General features: G+C 39.4%; 1 protein-coding gene across 5 annotated transcripts in view; it reads right to left on the bottom strand.

Moving 5' to 3' along the window:
* Positions 1-17321, bottom strand: part of CLASP1 (cytoplasmic linker associated protein 1) — a 156519-nt gene that overhangs the window by 76082 nt on the left and 63116 nt on the right. For all 5 annotated transcript variants that reach the window (XM_009996037.1, XM_009996040.1, XM_009996036.1 and 2 more), the window contains exons 8-18: positions 11031-11183; positions 10072-10145; positions 9257-9349; positions 7814-7959; positions 6953-7088; positions 6244-6314; positions 5656-5715; positions 5055-5132; positions 3196-3363; positions 2382-2431; positions 1036-1206 (exon numbers count right to left, since the gene is read on the bottom strand). In XM_009996037.1, the coding sequence (XP_009994339.1) occupies positions 1036-1206; positions 2382-2431; positions 3196-3363; positions 5055-5132; positions 5656-5715; positions 6244-6314; positions 6953-7088; positions 7814-7959; positions 9257-9349; positions 10072-10145; positions 11031-11183 (1200 nt within the window). The remainder of the gene's footprint in view (positions 1-1035; positions 1207-2381; positions 2432-3195; positions 3364-5054; positions 5133-5655; positions 5716-6243; positions 6315-6952; positions 7089-7813; positions 7960-9256; positions 9350-10071; positions 10146-11030; positions 11184-17321) is intronic.

Below are 17321 nucleotides of genomic sequence, written 5' to 3'. Positions count from 1 at the left end.
TGAACCGAGTATGAACAGTTTAAATCAGAATAAGAACTCAACTTCTGAACTAAAAACCACCACCACTTAAGCCAAGTTAAAATATTTCAGATATGAAAGAAACGTGTCTGCAAAAGGAATCTATAGAAACCATTCCTATGTAACTCACCAAGCCTATTTCATCAGACTAAAGATCAATCCCCTTACAGAAAGGTGAAGCAAGTTTTCAAGTGACTCAGTAAAGATTCTATAGAACTTAAATAAAGATCACAAACTTCTGATTTTTCTTCCTCTTGTAAAGGTAAATTGATGAAAAGTCTGGAATTAGATTAGCATGCAAGTAGCAGAATGAGAAACTAGCTCAGATGATCCACTCAACCCCTGAGTCGAAGCTCTGCAAATAGTGTCAATCACTGCCTTGCATTTCCTCCTTCAAGCCTCCTTCAACAGCATCTCCAGAAGAGAAAGATCAAATGCAAACCTTCTTTTAAGAAACCCTGGGGCACCTGAAAGTGATATATGATGCTCTGAGACACAAAAAGTGACCTGTGACTATAATCCAAAAAGAATCAGAATAAGGAACAGATACTTATATCCTGTGTGGTGAAACAAGAAGGTCAATAGCTTCTCTTTGCTTCTACATGTTTCTCTTTTGCAAAACAGAAAGCGATCAAACTCAACTAAGATGCACCGTTAAAGCATAAAACAATTAATGGAATAGTAGTTTCAGGAATGGAGGGAAGGAAGGGATGAGGGAAAACGTTGAAAGGAATTGAGCAGTGTTTTCCTTAACAAAGTCCCAGAATCAGAATAAGATCTGCTTTTCCCCAGAAAGAAGAGCAAGACACAGACTATAAAATAATTCAAAACCTAAGAAGCTGCATCAGGTCAGTTCTGTTGCAGAAGGGCAAAAGATTGTGCACCAATCCTGGAGAGCTGGTAACTATCTCAGAGATATGTTCTTCTACTTACAGTTTAATATTAAAATAAAATCACGAGGAACTTTCTGCTAGTAAATAAAGTTAACTGCAAGAGTAGAAGAACATGTAGATTTACCTAGTGATGCGTATGAGCCTGGGGGCAAAGCTGCAGCAGAACTGAAGGGGGTGGATGCTCCAGAAGACGTCACTTTTGACTTGGCACTAGCTGCTGCATTCACATCGACGTCACTGCGGGATCGCTGCAGAGATCCTGGTGTTGACACAGATTTTGTACTTACTGTAGATGCTGCAGATGGGAGTGGGAGATCCAGAATAAAGAAGATTAATTTTTTTTGAGCTGTGTGCTTCAAAGAGCCTGACAAGCAGTTTAACGTACTATTTTTAACAATCTCTGCTGGCACTGAAATACCTCAATTAAGAACACTTTATCAGGGCAGTGTGGGCTTCCCCACACTGCCTGCAAAGATATTTCAACACTGACCTGATGCTACATCTAAGAACTTGATCAGCCACTAACCTAAATGCTGAGATCAAAAAGACTGCCAGGCCAGTAATAAAGAAATTTCTAACAGAAGCTAGATGGGAAAGTTCAACCATAGCACCCATCATCAGCCTGCGAGTGGCTGGCCAAAATAGACCTGCAGGTCCTTCAGTTCAGGTTCTACTAAATTCCTTCCCAACACCTGATCTTCTCATGATGACTGCTGTTCCCATCACTTGGTGATGCTTACCCTCTTAAGCATGAAGCTTGTCTATTCAGCTGCAAGTAAACATGCATTTATGTGCACAGTCAAGTAGGTTCCACAATGGTATCTCCTTGAATCAAAGTTTTCATTAGGGTGTAGCATACACACAAACTAGCCACGACCCAATCTCAGTCAGGTGCAGAAGGCAGCTTATCTTCTACCACCAAAGTTTTGTCTGTTATATTCTGTATTAAAATTTAATATTTAGATTACTGCGTGCATTTAATTAGGACAGAAAAGCTGTGCCTAAATGGTAAATTTTACCTAATGGTAAAAACATAATAGCAACAAGATAGAATTTAACACTGTTGGACTTGGGGGCAGATAATGATTCCCATAAGTCCTGAAACGACAAAAAATTCTAATGCTGAATGCACCATTAGACTTTGTACATGTGTATCTTGGCATCGGTGGTTTATTCCAGGTACTGCACAGCTGACCATAGCTTGGCTACAATTCTCGAGGCATTTTAGCCTCCATTCAGGTGCAAGCAACAGATTTACTAACTTTTGAAAGCATCATTGTATCACCAGCTGATGCACAGAATGTGGTGAAAACCCGAAGCTAATTAAAATTTTTGCACATAAGTTGCCATTTTAAAGAGCACCGAACAGTGATCAAAGTTATTATTTGCATATTATAGTGTCTGAAATTCTCACTCTAATTCACACTTTCTCTGCAACACCTGAGCACATTCTTCAGCTCTTATTCTCACCTCGAGATGTGGTGCTTCCAGTAGGACTTCTTTTGGCAGACAGTGGACGGCTAGAAGGTAATGTAAATATTTATTTAAAATAAAACTGGTCTTTCACAGTCATTAATAACAGTGCTACTCTGATCCCTCACTATAGAACTGAGTTAATAGCAAACTATTTACATACAAAAATACTTAAAGCTTACTATTTAATAAAAAACATAGTACCACCATTTACAAAAGCACTACAAAAAATAGCATGCACATTATTTGAGCAAGAGATCTTTAAGAACACTATTTGTAGATTTTACAAGTTCCACCAAAAAGTTGCGGATATTTTTCATACATGTCTAACACTTAAATTGCAGACAGATTTTAAGTTGACTGTATCTCTAAGAGAAGTTAAAATACATACACTCAACATAAGAGTTACCTATTGATTTTGCAGTTACAACTCAAATTTAGTTTAGTCATCTTCTCTCTTTTCCATAGAAAGAGGCATCTTACACCTCTAGGATTAATGCTAAATGCAGGATTTCAATCCAAGTATTGTTTTAAGCATACCTGGAAGGAATAGCTAGCAGTATCTGCTGAGCACAAAAAGCTTCCCAGAATATTATTTCTTAAGTCAAGATACTGATTTTATTTTTTGAAAGCCAGTGATGGGTTGTGCTGGCTTTTTATTTTAATAAAATGTCAGCTAAAAGTAATTTTGGAATAACCAAGTGCTCAGGCCAAACAATGACCAGATAAGGCAAAGCCATGTGATGGCTCCCTCCAATTCAAGGGAGATATCTGCAGTTTAAATGGAGAGGTAGTGGAAGTAAGGACTTACTTGAGGCTCTCTTGGGAGCTGGAGGAGGAGCGATCTGACTGGGGCAAAGATACGATGCTGTCAGAGTTCTTCAAGTGTGACTGCAGGGCCTTCTGGTAAGAAGACTCCAAGGTGTGGTACAAATGTTCTGCCTCCCTGCTGAAGTGACTATGGAAACCCCAGTAACACCTGGAAACAAGGAACAATTTGGTGAGGATTTCTTTGTCAGGTTTTAAGGGGCAGTGTAGCACAGCTACAGTCAGAGGCCTTTTCACTACTAGCATTAGTGGGCTCATCAGCCCAGTCATTTCAACCATCCACTGCTCCTATTATACACTTGAAACACATCACTTTCTTCAATCCAGCCACACAGAAGACAAATGCAAATGAATGGAACATACCATTTGGTGCATTGTAAAAACAAAAGTAGCGTGTTTTAAAAGGCTTTATTACAGAAGACACCCTTATCTCTCTGTCTACCATACATGGGAGATGGTAGACCCACTAGACTGATACTAGTTTGGGACTGGGTGGCCAATAGTACTACAAAAACAAGCCAAAACCAGAAAACACGTGTGGAACTGACTCAGGAAAACACCAGCTGGTGGTGTTTTTTCCCTTAAGTTTAACAGACAGCACTTCTACAATGCCACAGAGACAAATCTCATGTACCAACTTATAGCTGTGCACTGTTTTGAGGGAAAGAATTCACGAGTAAAAGGAAAGAGATGCTCCTACACACTTCCAATCAGTGCCATGCTGAACAGTCTCCAGGCAGAGAGCTAAACACCATTCACCCTCATCACAAAGGAGATGAGGGCTCTTGGCACTTTTCAGGGGCAACTAAATGGGTAGTTTAAGAGTAAGATCAGCTGCTCAAATGAAAAAAAATAAAATTGCGTGACACCCAGTTCTCAGAGAAGTCATTCTCACATCAACAGAAGGAAACAAATTTCTGCCTTAAAATCAGCCACACTGAATTAAGTTACATGGGAAGAGAGAATGTAGCATGCTCTCTGAAGTTTTGTGGCATTCTCCTTGTTGTCTATTCAGCTTAGCTAGTCACCTGCTGTGCAGGCTCAGTGCCTACTGTATTTTTCAGTAGGGGACAAGTTCCCCTTCAAAAAGACTTAAAAGTCCTACTGTGAAACAGCTCTGCTTGTAACAGCATTTAGATTAATGAAATTTATCATTCATTGACTTTGTTTTACAGCATCCTGTCTGAAGAAAAATGTTCCTGTAGTGTTCTGTTTAGAAGAGCATTATCCTTGTATTTCAGCATACTACCACAAGTACAAACACACTAATAGAAATGCAAGAGATCTTCAGCTAAAGAATATGAATTACAAATTTTAAGGTTTCCTATAGATAGGCACAAACATTAATTCAGTGTCATAAAATATTTCCTTCATTTAGGATAACATTTAGCAATGTACTAACACAAGAACGTTTGTGTCAAGAGTAGCAAATAGCCCAGGCTTGCATAGAGGCCAAACACTAGACATTATTTTTGCACTAAACAGAAGAAATCTCAGTTACCTGCAAGCAACTCAAACATAAAAAGTAAAGACAAGGTTACTAGTTCTCAACTCTAGATTCTTGAACAACTCAGCTAAGCACTTTACCTGCTCAGACAGATAAAGAGAATATTACAAGAACAAAGTAAAACAAGCACCATTAGAAGATAAAATACATACATAATTCAGCCTTATGTGATCACCTCATACGACATGTCCTCACATTCCCATTGAAACCAAGGAAAAGCTGGCATCAGCTGCCAGGAGAATGTAACTTGTCTGAACTCCTGTCTCCAACATGCAATACCACTGACTCACAACACAAAGAAAGGGAAGAAGACACCAACAACAGTTTTTGCTTACTTTCTTGCCTCTATCCTGGCTTCGGAGTCTGCATCATGAATTCCCTTCTTTATGGTTTCAGCCAACACCGATATGTGTCTGAAATAAGAAGGAAAACATTATTCAGCAGTCAAGAAAGTTGTGCCACACTTACAAACAACCAATTTGATTTTGCCTCAGTCTCCAAGAACAAAATGTTCATCACATACTCCCATTTTCATGTAACATCATTTAGAGTCATTATTTACTCTTACAAGTCATATTTGAGTGACATTGCTCACTAAGAAAAGGCAAGCAGCTTCACAGGCCAGTCCATAGTTAACTATGGAAACAACTTGGGTTGTCTAGGGCCAGGGAAATTGTGTCCCAGTCTCTACTCCCACAATTACTTTCTCTGTTCACTCAGCCAGGCTTTCCAGGGCTGGCATGGGATACAGACTCATACTGACTGCCAGAACTACAGGGATGAATGGTGTATGCATTACATACTGACTTTTTTTGTGGCAAACATCTCTATTGGAGCTACCTGATATAAGGTTATATCTCCAATTATCCTTTCTCCAGAATTAACCTCCCCAGACATAAGTAGGAGAGAATTAATCCACTTGTTTCCAGAGCTTACCTTTCAAGGGAGTGTGTTTGCCACTCCTGCAACAGCAAGTCTAGAAATTCAAAACAGCGCCTGAGAGAAGAGGAAAAAATGCTGAGTTCTGAGTTAGAGAGACACACCAATTTGACCATCCCTGCCTCTAAGCAACAGCCACCTTCTGTTAAGAAGCCTTTTGAGACATTAGAATTCAGTAACAACCCATATTTTAAGTGCAGAAAGGACCATTAGCACATCCAGTCCATCCTCCAGATGACAGAACACTACTTCCACTCACTGGATTAAAGAAAATCTGTCACTACTCTGGCTAGCAGTGGAAAATAGGAACAGGTCTATAAAGATGCCAAAATAATGTTATAATAATAACAACATGGAATGCAAAGATTAGTTCAAAGAACATTTTTATTTGAGAAGTGCCTTCTTTGCAGTGCTGCAGCTTACACAAGATAGCTGACTTTGAATTTTAACTCAACTTGCAGCGAGTGAGATGCATTCTCTAGTAAGCATTTATAGCAACTCTTTTCATGAACAAAAATACACAAGTGTTATCAGAAAGTACACCTATATATTGGTAAAAAAAACACATTCAAACTAAAAGCTCACCTTCTAACTGCAACAGACTTGGAGGTACAATTACTGGTTATGATGGGTATTAACCGAGGGATGTGCGTATGCTAGAAGAAAACAAACCACAAAAACATGAAGAAATCTTTACACCACAGTTCCATGGAATGATAGGTCATCTCCTTCAGCCACCTGAGCCCAGTATGTAGATATTTATTTTTCTTTGATTCTTAAAAACAGAATTGCTAAATAAAGGAACACTAACAGAGATGGACAGATATTTTTATTTAGAATATTTTATATCTTTTACAGATATTTTCTTTTTTTCTACAGTGACAGGCTCCAGTGAGTCAAGGAGCTGAAGTCACTGTGAGAGGATCTAACCCATCAGTGGTGACAACCTGAGATATCAAGCTACCTATAGCTTCCCTAATGAATCACTAGGCAGAAGTCACCTCCATGACCTAATGATTTTAGGAAATGTTCACTGGTTGTGAGGAGTTTCAGATCATAATTAAGAGGATGAGTCTGTCAGGCAAGGAAGGTTTAAAACCCATTCAAAAAAAAGTTTGCTCAGCTCTTAGAGGGATGGAAATACATTACTCTGTATGACATCTGAGACAACCAGACCCATCAGTAAAGTAGATTAGGCTCTTGATCTAATCTTCATTGCAGTAACATTCATATTTTTTCACAAACACCACACTATTTGGTAGCTTTAACTTTTTCTCTTTTGGTGTATACTTACTCGAATAATTAATCTAACTGCTACGACACCAGAAGTAGCCATGACTTTGGCACTATTTGGAATTAGGTTAAAAATTGTTGGCATGATGGCTTCTGCCCCATGGTCAAACTTGTTTCCCAGAACTGATGACAAATGTCTGAAAAACAGAATGAAGTCAGTCTGGTAAGTGGGGTGAGGATTAAGCCAGTCATACTTTTACAGAACATCTGACATAAGCACATCTGACACATCACTCTTCCCAACTGTCACCTTGTCAGAAAACACCAGCTTTCAAAAGTTTACTTTCATTGCGAACCTGTGTTCTGTATTCATCTGAACTCTGAGAAACAGTAAGTTCAGCATGAAAACTAACAGTTAAAAAATGTATTAGCAAACAAATGGGATCATGCTTAAAGAATGTATTTTTCTGAACTTGTTCATTTGTGGAAGTTTGGCTGAAACTACCTATTCTGCCTTAACGTGCACAAATTCAAAAAACGTTAAGAACACTGCAGTGCCATTTTTCTTGAAGCATTTAACAAAGGATAAACCATCAGAAAAAAACCCAAACAACTAGCTCAATCCAAACCAGAGCAAAACACATTTTCAGCTTTACAGTTCAATCCTTCCCTACTTGGTGCATGAACACACAGCCTCCTCATTCATTCAGCCCATCTCAAATAAGCATCACGTAAAACTCAAGAACACAGGCCTAACTACAGTTAGTTGTCTACATGGACATGGTTTTAAACAGCTGTAGCTAAACCATGCTCTACCCCTAAATACGTAGCACTAGCAGCACAGGTTACAACCTAGATGTGCTCTAACTACTGTCTCTTTTTTCTACATCACATTTCAAGCACATCTAGAAAGTCAACTTACCCCAACGTGATACAAGCCTCTCGTACTACTTGAGATCGTAGATCTTTAGCAGATAATTTAAATGCTCCATCCAAAAGTCTTAAGTGTTGGAAAAAGTTATCATATTCTGCAGCTCCAGCCAAAAGTAAGGAGCGGATCTTTTTCAGCTGTTAGCACCATAAAAGAAAGCAGTGACTGTTAATGAGCAATAAACAAAAGGAGAGTTGTATTCATGGCTGGTACTTTGTCACCAGGTGTTTTGCACTGTTTCTCACCATCCATTGAGAAACTCCATTCTTAAAGTCCAAGTAATTTCATTATTTCAGATCTTATATTCAACTCACAGGTTAATGTGCTAAGTACAATACTATAAACATGCTGTCACAGGAGGAATCCAGTAATGTTGCATACAGCTATTCAAACTGTCTTCTTAATAACCCAATGATTACTTTATGAGCCAAAAGTTATCTTGAAGGTTCTCCTCTATTCCCCTTAGAAACCACCTATTAACAACAGCTTCTAAAGCTTAGGTCCTCTCAGAGCTAACTATTGTATTAAAGATATGACCAGACTTGAAGGACATGGCTCATACTCAGTAATGACTGATATCTAGAATATGTCTACTGACTTCACTAAAATTATCTGTCTCTACTAGAAGAATGAACCCTAACCCCATTAAATCAGAAAGTTCTCTACTAGAATTACAGGGACCACCATTTCATCCTATAGACATTCTTCTGGACACTTTCACAGGCCCACACGTACACTGAGGCATCTGTAAGGTGCCAATTTAAGCTGTTACTTTGTAGAGCAAACAAAAAAATTGAAGCTGAATCAGCAGTTTGACACTCAGCTCTGTAATGCAGGATTTGATAGATATGTCAAAGTTGCTACACCAGTGATGAAAGCCTGAAGCGTAGACAAGATCACACATCTATTTATATCATTAAAACACACCTTGCCTTGCAAATAAAACTCAGTCTTGGCAAGCATAACACATCTGATTTTCCACTTCCACATTTCCCAGTCTTATTTATTAATAACTTAAGTGTATACATTTTCTGAATTGTTTTACACCTCTTTTTGCAAAAGCTTAAGTTCTCTATCAGCAAAGCAACTTTTTGCTTCATCAGTAACTTTTAAGATATTCTGAATATCACTTGTGACATTTTGATTTCAGCATCTGCTACTGAATTTCTAGCTTTACATCTGGATTTGCTGCACAATTTCCAGTTCAACTTGAAATTGTCTCAATGGATTCCTGTATATCAAATAGCATTTTCCAGCCCAGATGTGGTTTAAATTGTCTCAAGGAAACATTCCACCCAAGCTTGCAGGAACATAACAGATGTTCACCACTTAAGCTACATTCTGGCCTGAGAATCTCCTAGTACCCACTTTATGGGATTAACCTCAGAGCAGGAAAAGCTGATACTAGAGTTCATATCTAAGTTCACTACTTACTGCAGAAACTCTCTGTTCCCAGTCGTGCTTATCATCAGACAGTATCTCTCTTATTTTGTTTATGGATTCCTCAAGATCCCGGCTAGAATAAATCTGCCAATTTAAACACACATAATGCAAGATTTACATCAACAATCAGGTCACTTCCAAATTACATTCTTACATCCTTTGTTCTTTAATGCTTAAATGTCACATGCCAGCCTTGGACACAGCTGGATTTGCACAGTGCAAAAAATTTACACCCATTTCATACAATCCAAAATTACTAAATGACCACAAGATGATTGCAGGATTTTTTATTATTTTACTATAATTTCATAATTTTAAGCAGCATTCTTGGGATATATGTGCCATGCAGTGTCCCAAATATAGCTCTGGAGAAGGGGTATGTGGCACATCTCAGCTATCCAGTAAATGCATCAGCAGACAAGAAATGTCCAGCTGTCACAGCAGTGATCCTGGAGACACAAGTCACCATTACTGCTTTCAGTTTCCAGCTGGAAGATGAAATGCAGAGAGGCTTCTGCTGACTTCAGTATTTGTTTGACCAAACTGCACTGTGCACCTTGCATATCCTGTCCCAGCTCCATGCCTGCTCCTGTCTTATTACCTCTATCACAACCCTCCCATCCCCTTTCCTTTCACTTCTGAGGGTTTCACAAAAACTACTGGCAGATAACACCATTTAAACTTGGTTGCCTCTTTTGGCAGATTTGCCACCACAATGAAGCACAGTTTGCCAGTGATTAGGACTAGATCCTATATCCATCTTCTGCTTTTCATCACTGTCTATTTTAAAGTGTAATTCTACTTACCTGAACCACTGGGACATCTTCAAATGCCTTAATGAAGTCTTCCTCATCCACAGCACCTGCTCCCTCTTTGGCTGCTGACACACAAATGAAAAAGCCTTTTCAATCTTATCAACAAGAGAATCAATTAAGAAACCACTAGCTATCAAGGCACCTAATCAGGAGAAAGTTCACTATCCATGCAGCCTTGAAGTGCTGCAGATATAAATGAAAGCAGAGACAAGGAAACTCAATGCCAGGCACAGACTAGACATTCACAGCATCCTTCAACTCCTAGACACAGAGGGCACATTAGGGAAGTCATTACAGTAGTCACTCAACAGTTAGGGGACAGTCTGAAAGATGAAAAGGAATATTTACTTTAATTATATGAGAGAATTTATTTTAAAGGATTTAACTATCTATAATAGATGAAGGTGCAGACCTGAGAGGTGCACAAACAGATACGGAAGATAAAGTCTCTGGAATACTAATCAGATCAGAGACTGTCTGATATAAGGAACTTTCTCGATTCCTCTCACACGTCAAATTATAGTAACATTTAGAATTATTGCTCAGCTTTCTTTCTACGTTGTCATCACCAGCAATGCCCAAAGGTCTTAGGAGAAAGCCAACATGTCATCTTTAGATCGCATGTGCTGAAGTTTAGCATATAGCTGTAAGCAGCCTGCCTCAGCTCAGCTAGAGCTGTACCTATAAAGGCAAAAATCTACACACTGTAACATCAACATTTAATTACAGACTTCAATGCACAATGGCACAAATCCAACCTTTAAAGAATGCAAAATGCATTATAGGGATGTGGGGACTGCTTGGAGATTCATCCTACCAAAGCTTGGTCCTGGCAAACAGACAACATACACATAGATTTCATAGAGGAAAATTTGTTCCTGGAAGCTGGGAGCCAGTCTGGAAATTCTTGCAATTGCATAAAGGTGAATTCACACATGCTATCAGCTTACTTGAAGACTTGGAGCCCAGAGCTGCAGACCCAAGCCTGCGGGTAGTCCCCATCCCAACTCTACGAGAGTTTGCGGGGGTCTTTGAAGATGTAGAGGAGCTAGCTGACGAAGGCCTGTTCCCATCCACAGAGTCTTCATCATCAAAAATTTTATCTGCCAAAAAAGCACACTCAGTTGTAAGTCTCATGAAGCAAAGGGATACCCCAAGGAACATACCCAAAGTGATGGCAAACATACTACATGCTCAGGTCTGCTCTGCCAGCTTTCATCTCAGCACCATCTTCAGTCCAGAAACCTGTTATTCATGAATGACCACCAGGCCACTGAACACAATCCATTGCTATTATAGCCATTATGTTATGAACTCTTTGAAAGAATGCATTTAGATAAAAAAGGTAACCTTCAAACCTACAACAAAAAGACACAACCCGCAGATGATACCTGGGGTGTCTACAGCCTATCATGCTTATGCCCTCCACAAGCTATTTTGTCATGGGCTGTAGCGAAACCAAGACTGTAAGCAAATTCAAATGTGGCAGGGATCAGGCAGCAAAGGCTGCCCTGTCCCACCCCACTGCCTGGACCACATAGAGAATAAAGAGGGTGACCCAGGAAAAGACCATACAGCAACAGCCATGCCACTGATAAAGCACAGAACATGAATCACGGAGCCATCCAGAGCTACAAATCCACTTTTTAAAAGATCACCAGAGATTCTTAACAAAGAAATAGAAAGTTACCTGAATAAAAAAAAACATTCATGTAAGATGTATTGAAACTCACTGAACCCTCCGTGTATATCCAAAGGGAACTGCAGCCTGTACTTCCAAACGTGAACATAAATTAACTTTAAATGAATTACAGTCACTTTGATTCTCAGACAAGGTCACTTCAATTCCAAAGGAGTGCTTATATTGCAGTTTTATACAGATTAGTTAATCCACTTTAAAAACCAGCCTTAGGTTGAAAGGTGACCAAGTGTTTGGACAGCTGATATAGATGGTGCACATTATTTATTGAGGCCAGAAGAACCACATCAGGCCCCATCACTTAGCTTTTCAACACTAACACTGCATTCAAGAGTGTGCATCCCTGTGCAACAGTCCAAGATACACATTAATTTTCCACCATTTCAGGAACATTTGTGAAATTTCACTTGGAAAAAAATAAAGCAGGTGCTTTAATCCATCCCTACTCAAGAAAAGCACCTGGGAATACCTAGTAATAGAGGCTCCTAGCTACACACTAATGAGTGAAATTCAATACAGATCAAGCTTTCTGAAAGTACGAAAATAAATTGGGAACAGTTAGGACACATTCTAGGGGAGGTAAAAGAAAGGCAAGATTGTACTATCCTCAGCTCAACAGCCTGCAAGAATTTTCCCTTCCCAAAGTGGCACTGGCTTATTAACATCTGGGCACAGGAGAGCTACCACAAATAATCTAACCAGTGCACATGGTGCCATACTCCAATCCATAACACTGAAATGACAGGTAGACAGCACCATCCAACAAGTTTTGATGTCCAAAAAGTCTTAGAATATGAGAAAAGACTGGAAAAAACCTAAAACTGAAACATCTAAAGGAAAGGGGTAATATAATAACAACTACTCAGACTGTTATTCAGGGAAAAGCGAACAAGATGTGAGTGAACATATGAACATTAACATCAAGAAACTTAAGGTCACACAGCTAAAGAGAAGAACATAAGCCACAGTTAGGATGTGGGCTCCTGAACACAGTGGCCATGGGAGACTGTGCTACCTCCCTATTGACACTCATGTTCAGACATCTGTAATTCAAAAACAATTTGAAAAGAGCTCAGAGAAGGATCATGAGAATGATTAAATTATTAATATGTTTTTAATATCCACTGTAGGGGACTGTTTAGCCTTACCAGATTCTTAACAAGCTGCTTGATTATAATCTGTGTTAACACAGAAACTTAAGATTTATTACTGTCATTTTACAATGTGATTTATTAATATTGTTTCTCAATAGAAAATACACAGCACAGTGACTGGCTGGAGGCTAAAAACAAACTAAATTCTGAATTGCCTTTTTCCTCTCTTCTCTCCCCCCCTTTCAGTTTTTGCAATAACTACAGGACCAACTCCCTGCAAGGTGTGCCACCCAGCAAATCCTACCACAAGCAGTTCTTAAAAAGCAAGATCTTTTTATCCTGAAAGATACTGACTAGTTCAAACAGGAATTACTTTAAAAAGAAACATTATTTGGTGAGAGTTGCACAGAAGGTCATGGCAGATAAAAATAGACTTTAAAATGTGTAATCTCTGAAGCCTCTAGAAAGGAGTATTAAAGTGATGCAGAAAGACTTGCACAGACACAGAATACAAAAACTTCAGAGCAAAATTTGCCCCAACTGCATTTATTTCAAAAACTCATGTATAGACACTAAGCAAATTATTATCTGTTATATATACACATACACACACCTATCTCCAGCCAAGAGAAAGTCATACTTAAAACAAAAGATACTTTACTGCTTCAAAACCACTTTCAGCTGGTAATAACATTCTCCACCAGCTGCCTTTCAGGCTACATAGATGCAGTCTTAGTTAACTCACTTCTTGTATCTGCATTTTTAAAGCCTCGCCTCTCTGAAAGAAGAGGGTGTGGTTTGCCATTTCATATAATACATTAAAAAAATCAGAAAAATAGATGTTGAGAAGATCACACTCCTTTAGCACTTTAACCATCAAATAAACTATCTTTTCATTTAAAACAGGCTTTTCTGAGCATTAGATAAAAAAAACAACACTCCAAAACACCAACCAGCCAGCCTGCAGTTTTGGGGATGTTCAGACTACAATCACTTCTTCCTGTTCATTAAGTCTACAAACTAAGCATTGCACATTCATCAAAACAGAACATCCCTTCAATAACCCAACAGCATTTTCTCATCTGAGCAGTGCAGAATGACAGCACCACATTCAGAACTGCATATCAAGTCTTCCAGCAGCACGTGCGCAGTACAGAAAGAGAAACAAAGAAGAGAAAGAAACCTGAACATGGAAGTACAGACAAGAATAAAAATAAGCTATTATATTAATGTTAAAAAGCCTTTTTTCTTCCCTGTTCATTGACTGCTGTTGACAATAATAATTTGAACTAGGATCATATTTTTTGCAGCCTATCTGCAAATCTTGAGGTGGTAAATTCAGCATGGATCTAACTCTCACGAATCCACCAGAGGTGCACTGAAGCGGAATCGGTGCCGTCTTCTGATATGAAATAACCACTGATGTTCCCCAATCACAAGAATCCCCCTGTGCTCATATCTAAGGGCCATATAGCGTTCTCCATTGGAGACATGCCCTTATAAAAGAAGCCTTTGTCTCCTCAACCACTCTGCTGTCTTACAGAAACTGAGAACACAATTTGCTTTACATTTTTCAATTCCTTTCCATTATTTAAGAAGGAAAAAATGGCTTACAAGTACATATCCTCCTGCAAATAAGCTTCCTCAACATTCCTTCATCTTTTCCATAGCATGCCCAGATGTAACAGTGCTTCACAGAGCGCCGCGGCTTTCAGTCCAGAACATAATCAATCATCGCCCCTCGTATTCATTAAGCATGCTGTCTTCACACGTGGATTTAAACAGCTATGGCTTCACTCCTCTCTGCAGCTGCAGCTCTATGGGATTCTCATCAGCACCCATTTCAGCCCAGGAAACTTCAGTTCACTTCTAGGAAGTAAATCCCCTGCTAGCAAGGGGAACCCAGGACAAATAATCCAGGATGAAAATGAGCTGACTCTGCCTGGCTGGGCTGGCTTGCACTAGGAACCAGCCTGACTTTATCCCCTGGGAAGCACTAACAGGAGCATCTCAACAGCTGTCATCATTTGTCCATGACGAATAAATTTAGTCATTATTCATTTTAAAGTGTAACCCCTTCAGGTCTGGGCAAGGTGTAAAATGGGGAGAAGAGACAGTGCTAGCTGTTCAGGAACCTTGGGAAACAAGAGCCAGCATTTCCCCTGCCTGAACCACCAGCCTGGGACCTTTTAAACCAAAATAATTGAGTCTCAGATTTGCTTTCCAATGAAAGAAGATGCTTTCTGGCTTTTAAAACTTTAAGATGTCAGATTCAAACCTTATCACTATTTATCTTTAAGCTTTAAAGAAGAGAGCTATTCTAGTGACCAGAGTGTGAAAAGCATCTCATGATTATGTCTATTCCTACCAAAAATGTCCAGCTATGGTCTTTAAGCCTGACTCTGCAAGGTACTAAACCTGCTCTGGCCCCACTACACCCAATTATCATGTCCAAGCATCAGTGCCACTGAGGTGGGTGAGCAACTTCTCAGAATTCCCTTTCACAGGACACCACCTTCCTCCCCTTTAACTGGTCAAATCTCTAGTTTGACATGTAAATAGACTGAAGCACTACAGCCATAAGCTGGTATCTATAGATACTCTGCCTGCTCTGGAAGTACTCCTTTTTGCCAGACACAACTCAGCATGAATTGGCCAATGTTTTTTAGACAAGTCACCCCTTGGACACCTCATGCAAACCCTGTAAACCCTCTAAAAATGAAGCGACATTCTCATCAGCAGGACGAAATGTTTAAAAACCAAGGAGTCACAGTCATGAGCAACAATATGAAGTCACAGGACATTATAGTGCCTCACTTGGCCATCTCCCACTGTTTCCCAACTGTTCCCTCCTCTTGGCCCCAGCCATGGCCCCTCCTTCCACACCAGGCACAGTGTTTTGAACCTTTAACATGCCACCTGCTTAGGCTCAGTGGCTCTGCTCAGCCTCCCAGTGCCACCCACTGTCTCTCTCCCATGCATTTCTTTAACCCAAAAATGTTTCCACACTCATCAACTTAGCTGCTGCCTCATTCTGTCTAATCACAAGCTAATGAAGCTGCTCATAATGTAACAGCTCTTCAACTGCTATCACAGAAGGGAAAAAGGATCCCCAAAAGACCTAACACTTGGGATATTCTTCTGCTCCAAATACATGACATTTACACAGGCAGTTGGCTCCAACACATATCCTGCTCAGTCCCACACACACAGCCATAATAACTTCAGAGTACTGACATCTGCCATCCCTCTGTAAGCAGGAAAACAATCAAGAAGCTGTAGCAACAAGGAACAAATAATATTTCTGTGAGGAATCCTACATTTAGTAAACCAATCCCAGTATGTTAAAGTTAACTGAGGCAATTGATGCACACTCTGATCTGACCGTATCTAGCACCCAATTCTCTATGTGGAAAGTAAATACCAACATCTGACAGAATAAGGAATGGCAACATCCAAAATCCACTCTCAAGGACTATCCTAGTAAATCAGACAATCTTGCTGCAGAACACTAATCTGAAGTCATGCCTCTCATGACTGACTCAAGTTACTTTTCTTAAGGATATTATAATTTTCAGTTCTGGAATCAGATGGCTTCAACTTAAGTTGTATCCCTGATGGTTGCAGGACAGCTTGGGAACAAAAGCCTAAGGACTTGAAAACAAGAGACAAATAAGAAGGATTCAATATATATGAGCCTGTTTGCTTCAAAACAATTTTTTAAACTGTAAGGTGGACATTAATGTCATCATGTTAGGAAGCCACAGCATGCACTCTCCAAGTGTGTAAGCATTAACACAACTAAGAACTCAGCCAAGTGTCTTCAGAAACTTCTGTTCATGAAACTAACTCACTTTGAAATTGGAGTTTAAGAGTTAGTGACACTGTCATTCAGGCTATTTTTTTCAGCAATATAAATATTTCCATTAGCTTTGACTAGATGAGGTAGTACAAAGGTTTCACATTCCTACAAGCTTTTTAAGATGCATTAGGAGACAACAAAAGAGGTATAATATTGGGTGAAGGAGCTAACAGCCAGAAGAATTCACAAAAGCACCAAAAGCCAAGAAATACCCATAAAAATAGCCAGGACTTTAGTTTTGCTAATTACTTTAGTACAGTTCATACAGACACCTAAACAAGAATCACAAACCCACACAGCTAGGAGCTGCACAGACACAGCCTTTGCTCCATACAGATTTAAAAAGTGATTACAATCAAGAGACAGACAGATATGCACATAAAAGGCAAAAAAAAAAAAAGTGAGAATAAATAAGATAAGAACCTGTTTTTCTCAAGATCATCCTTGGAAATAAAATATTCCCAGTGCCCTTTCTAGCCAGCCACACAGCTTTCCCCTAGACCTCAAGAGCATCAGGAAATCCAAAACACATGCCTTGGAAAAAATCCCACACTCATCCCAAAAGCCCACATGTTTACATAGAGTT

Source organism: Chaetura pelagica, unplaced genomic scaffold (genome assembly GCF_000747805.2).
Source record: "Chaetura pelagica isolate M959 unplaced genomic scaffold, ChaPel_1.0 scaffold3, whole genome shotgun sequence".
NCBI classification, from domain to species: domain Eukaryota; kingdom Metazoa; phylum Chordata; class Aves; order Apodiformes; family Apodidae; genus Chaetura; species Chaetura pelagica.
Note: the sequence above shows the minus strand (reverse complement) of the source record. Positions and strands in the feature narration are given on the sequence as shown.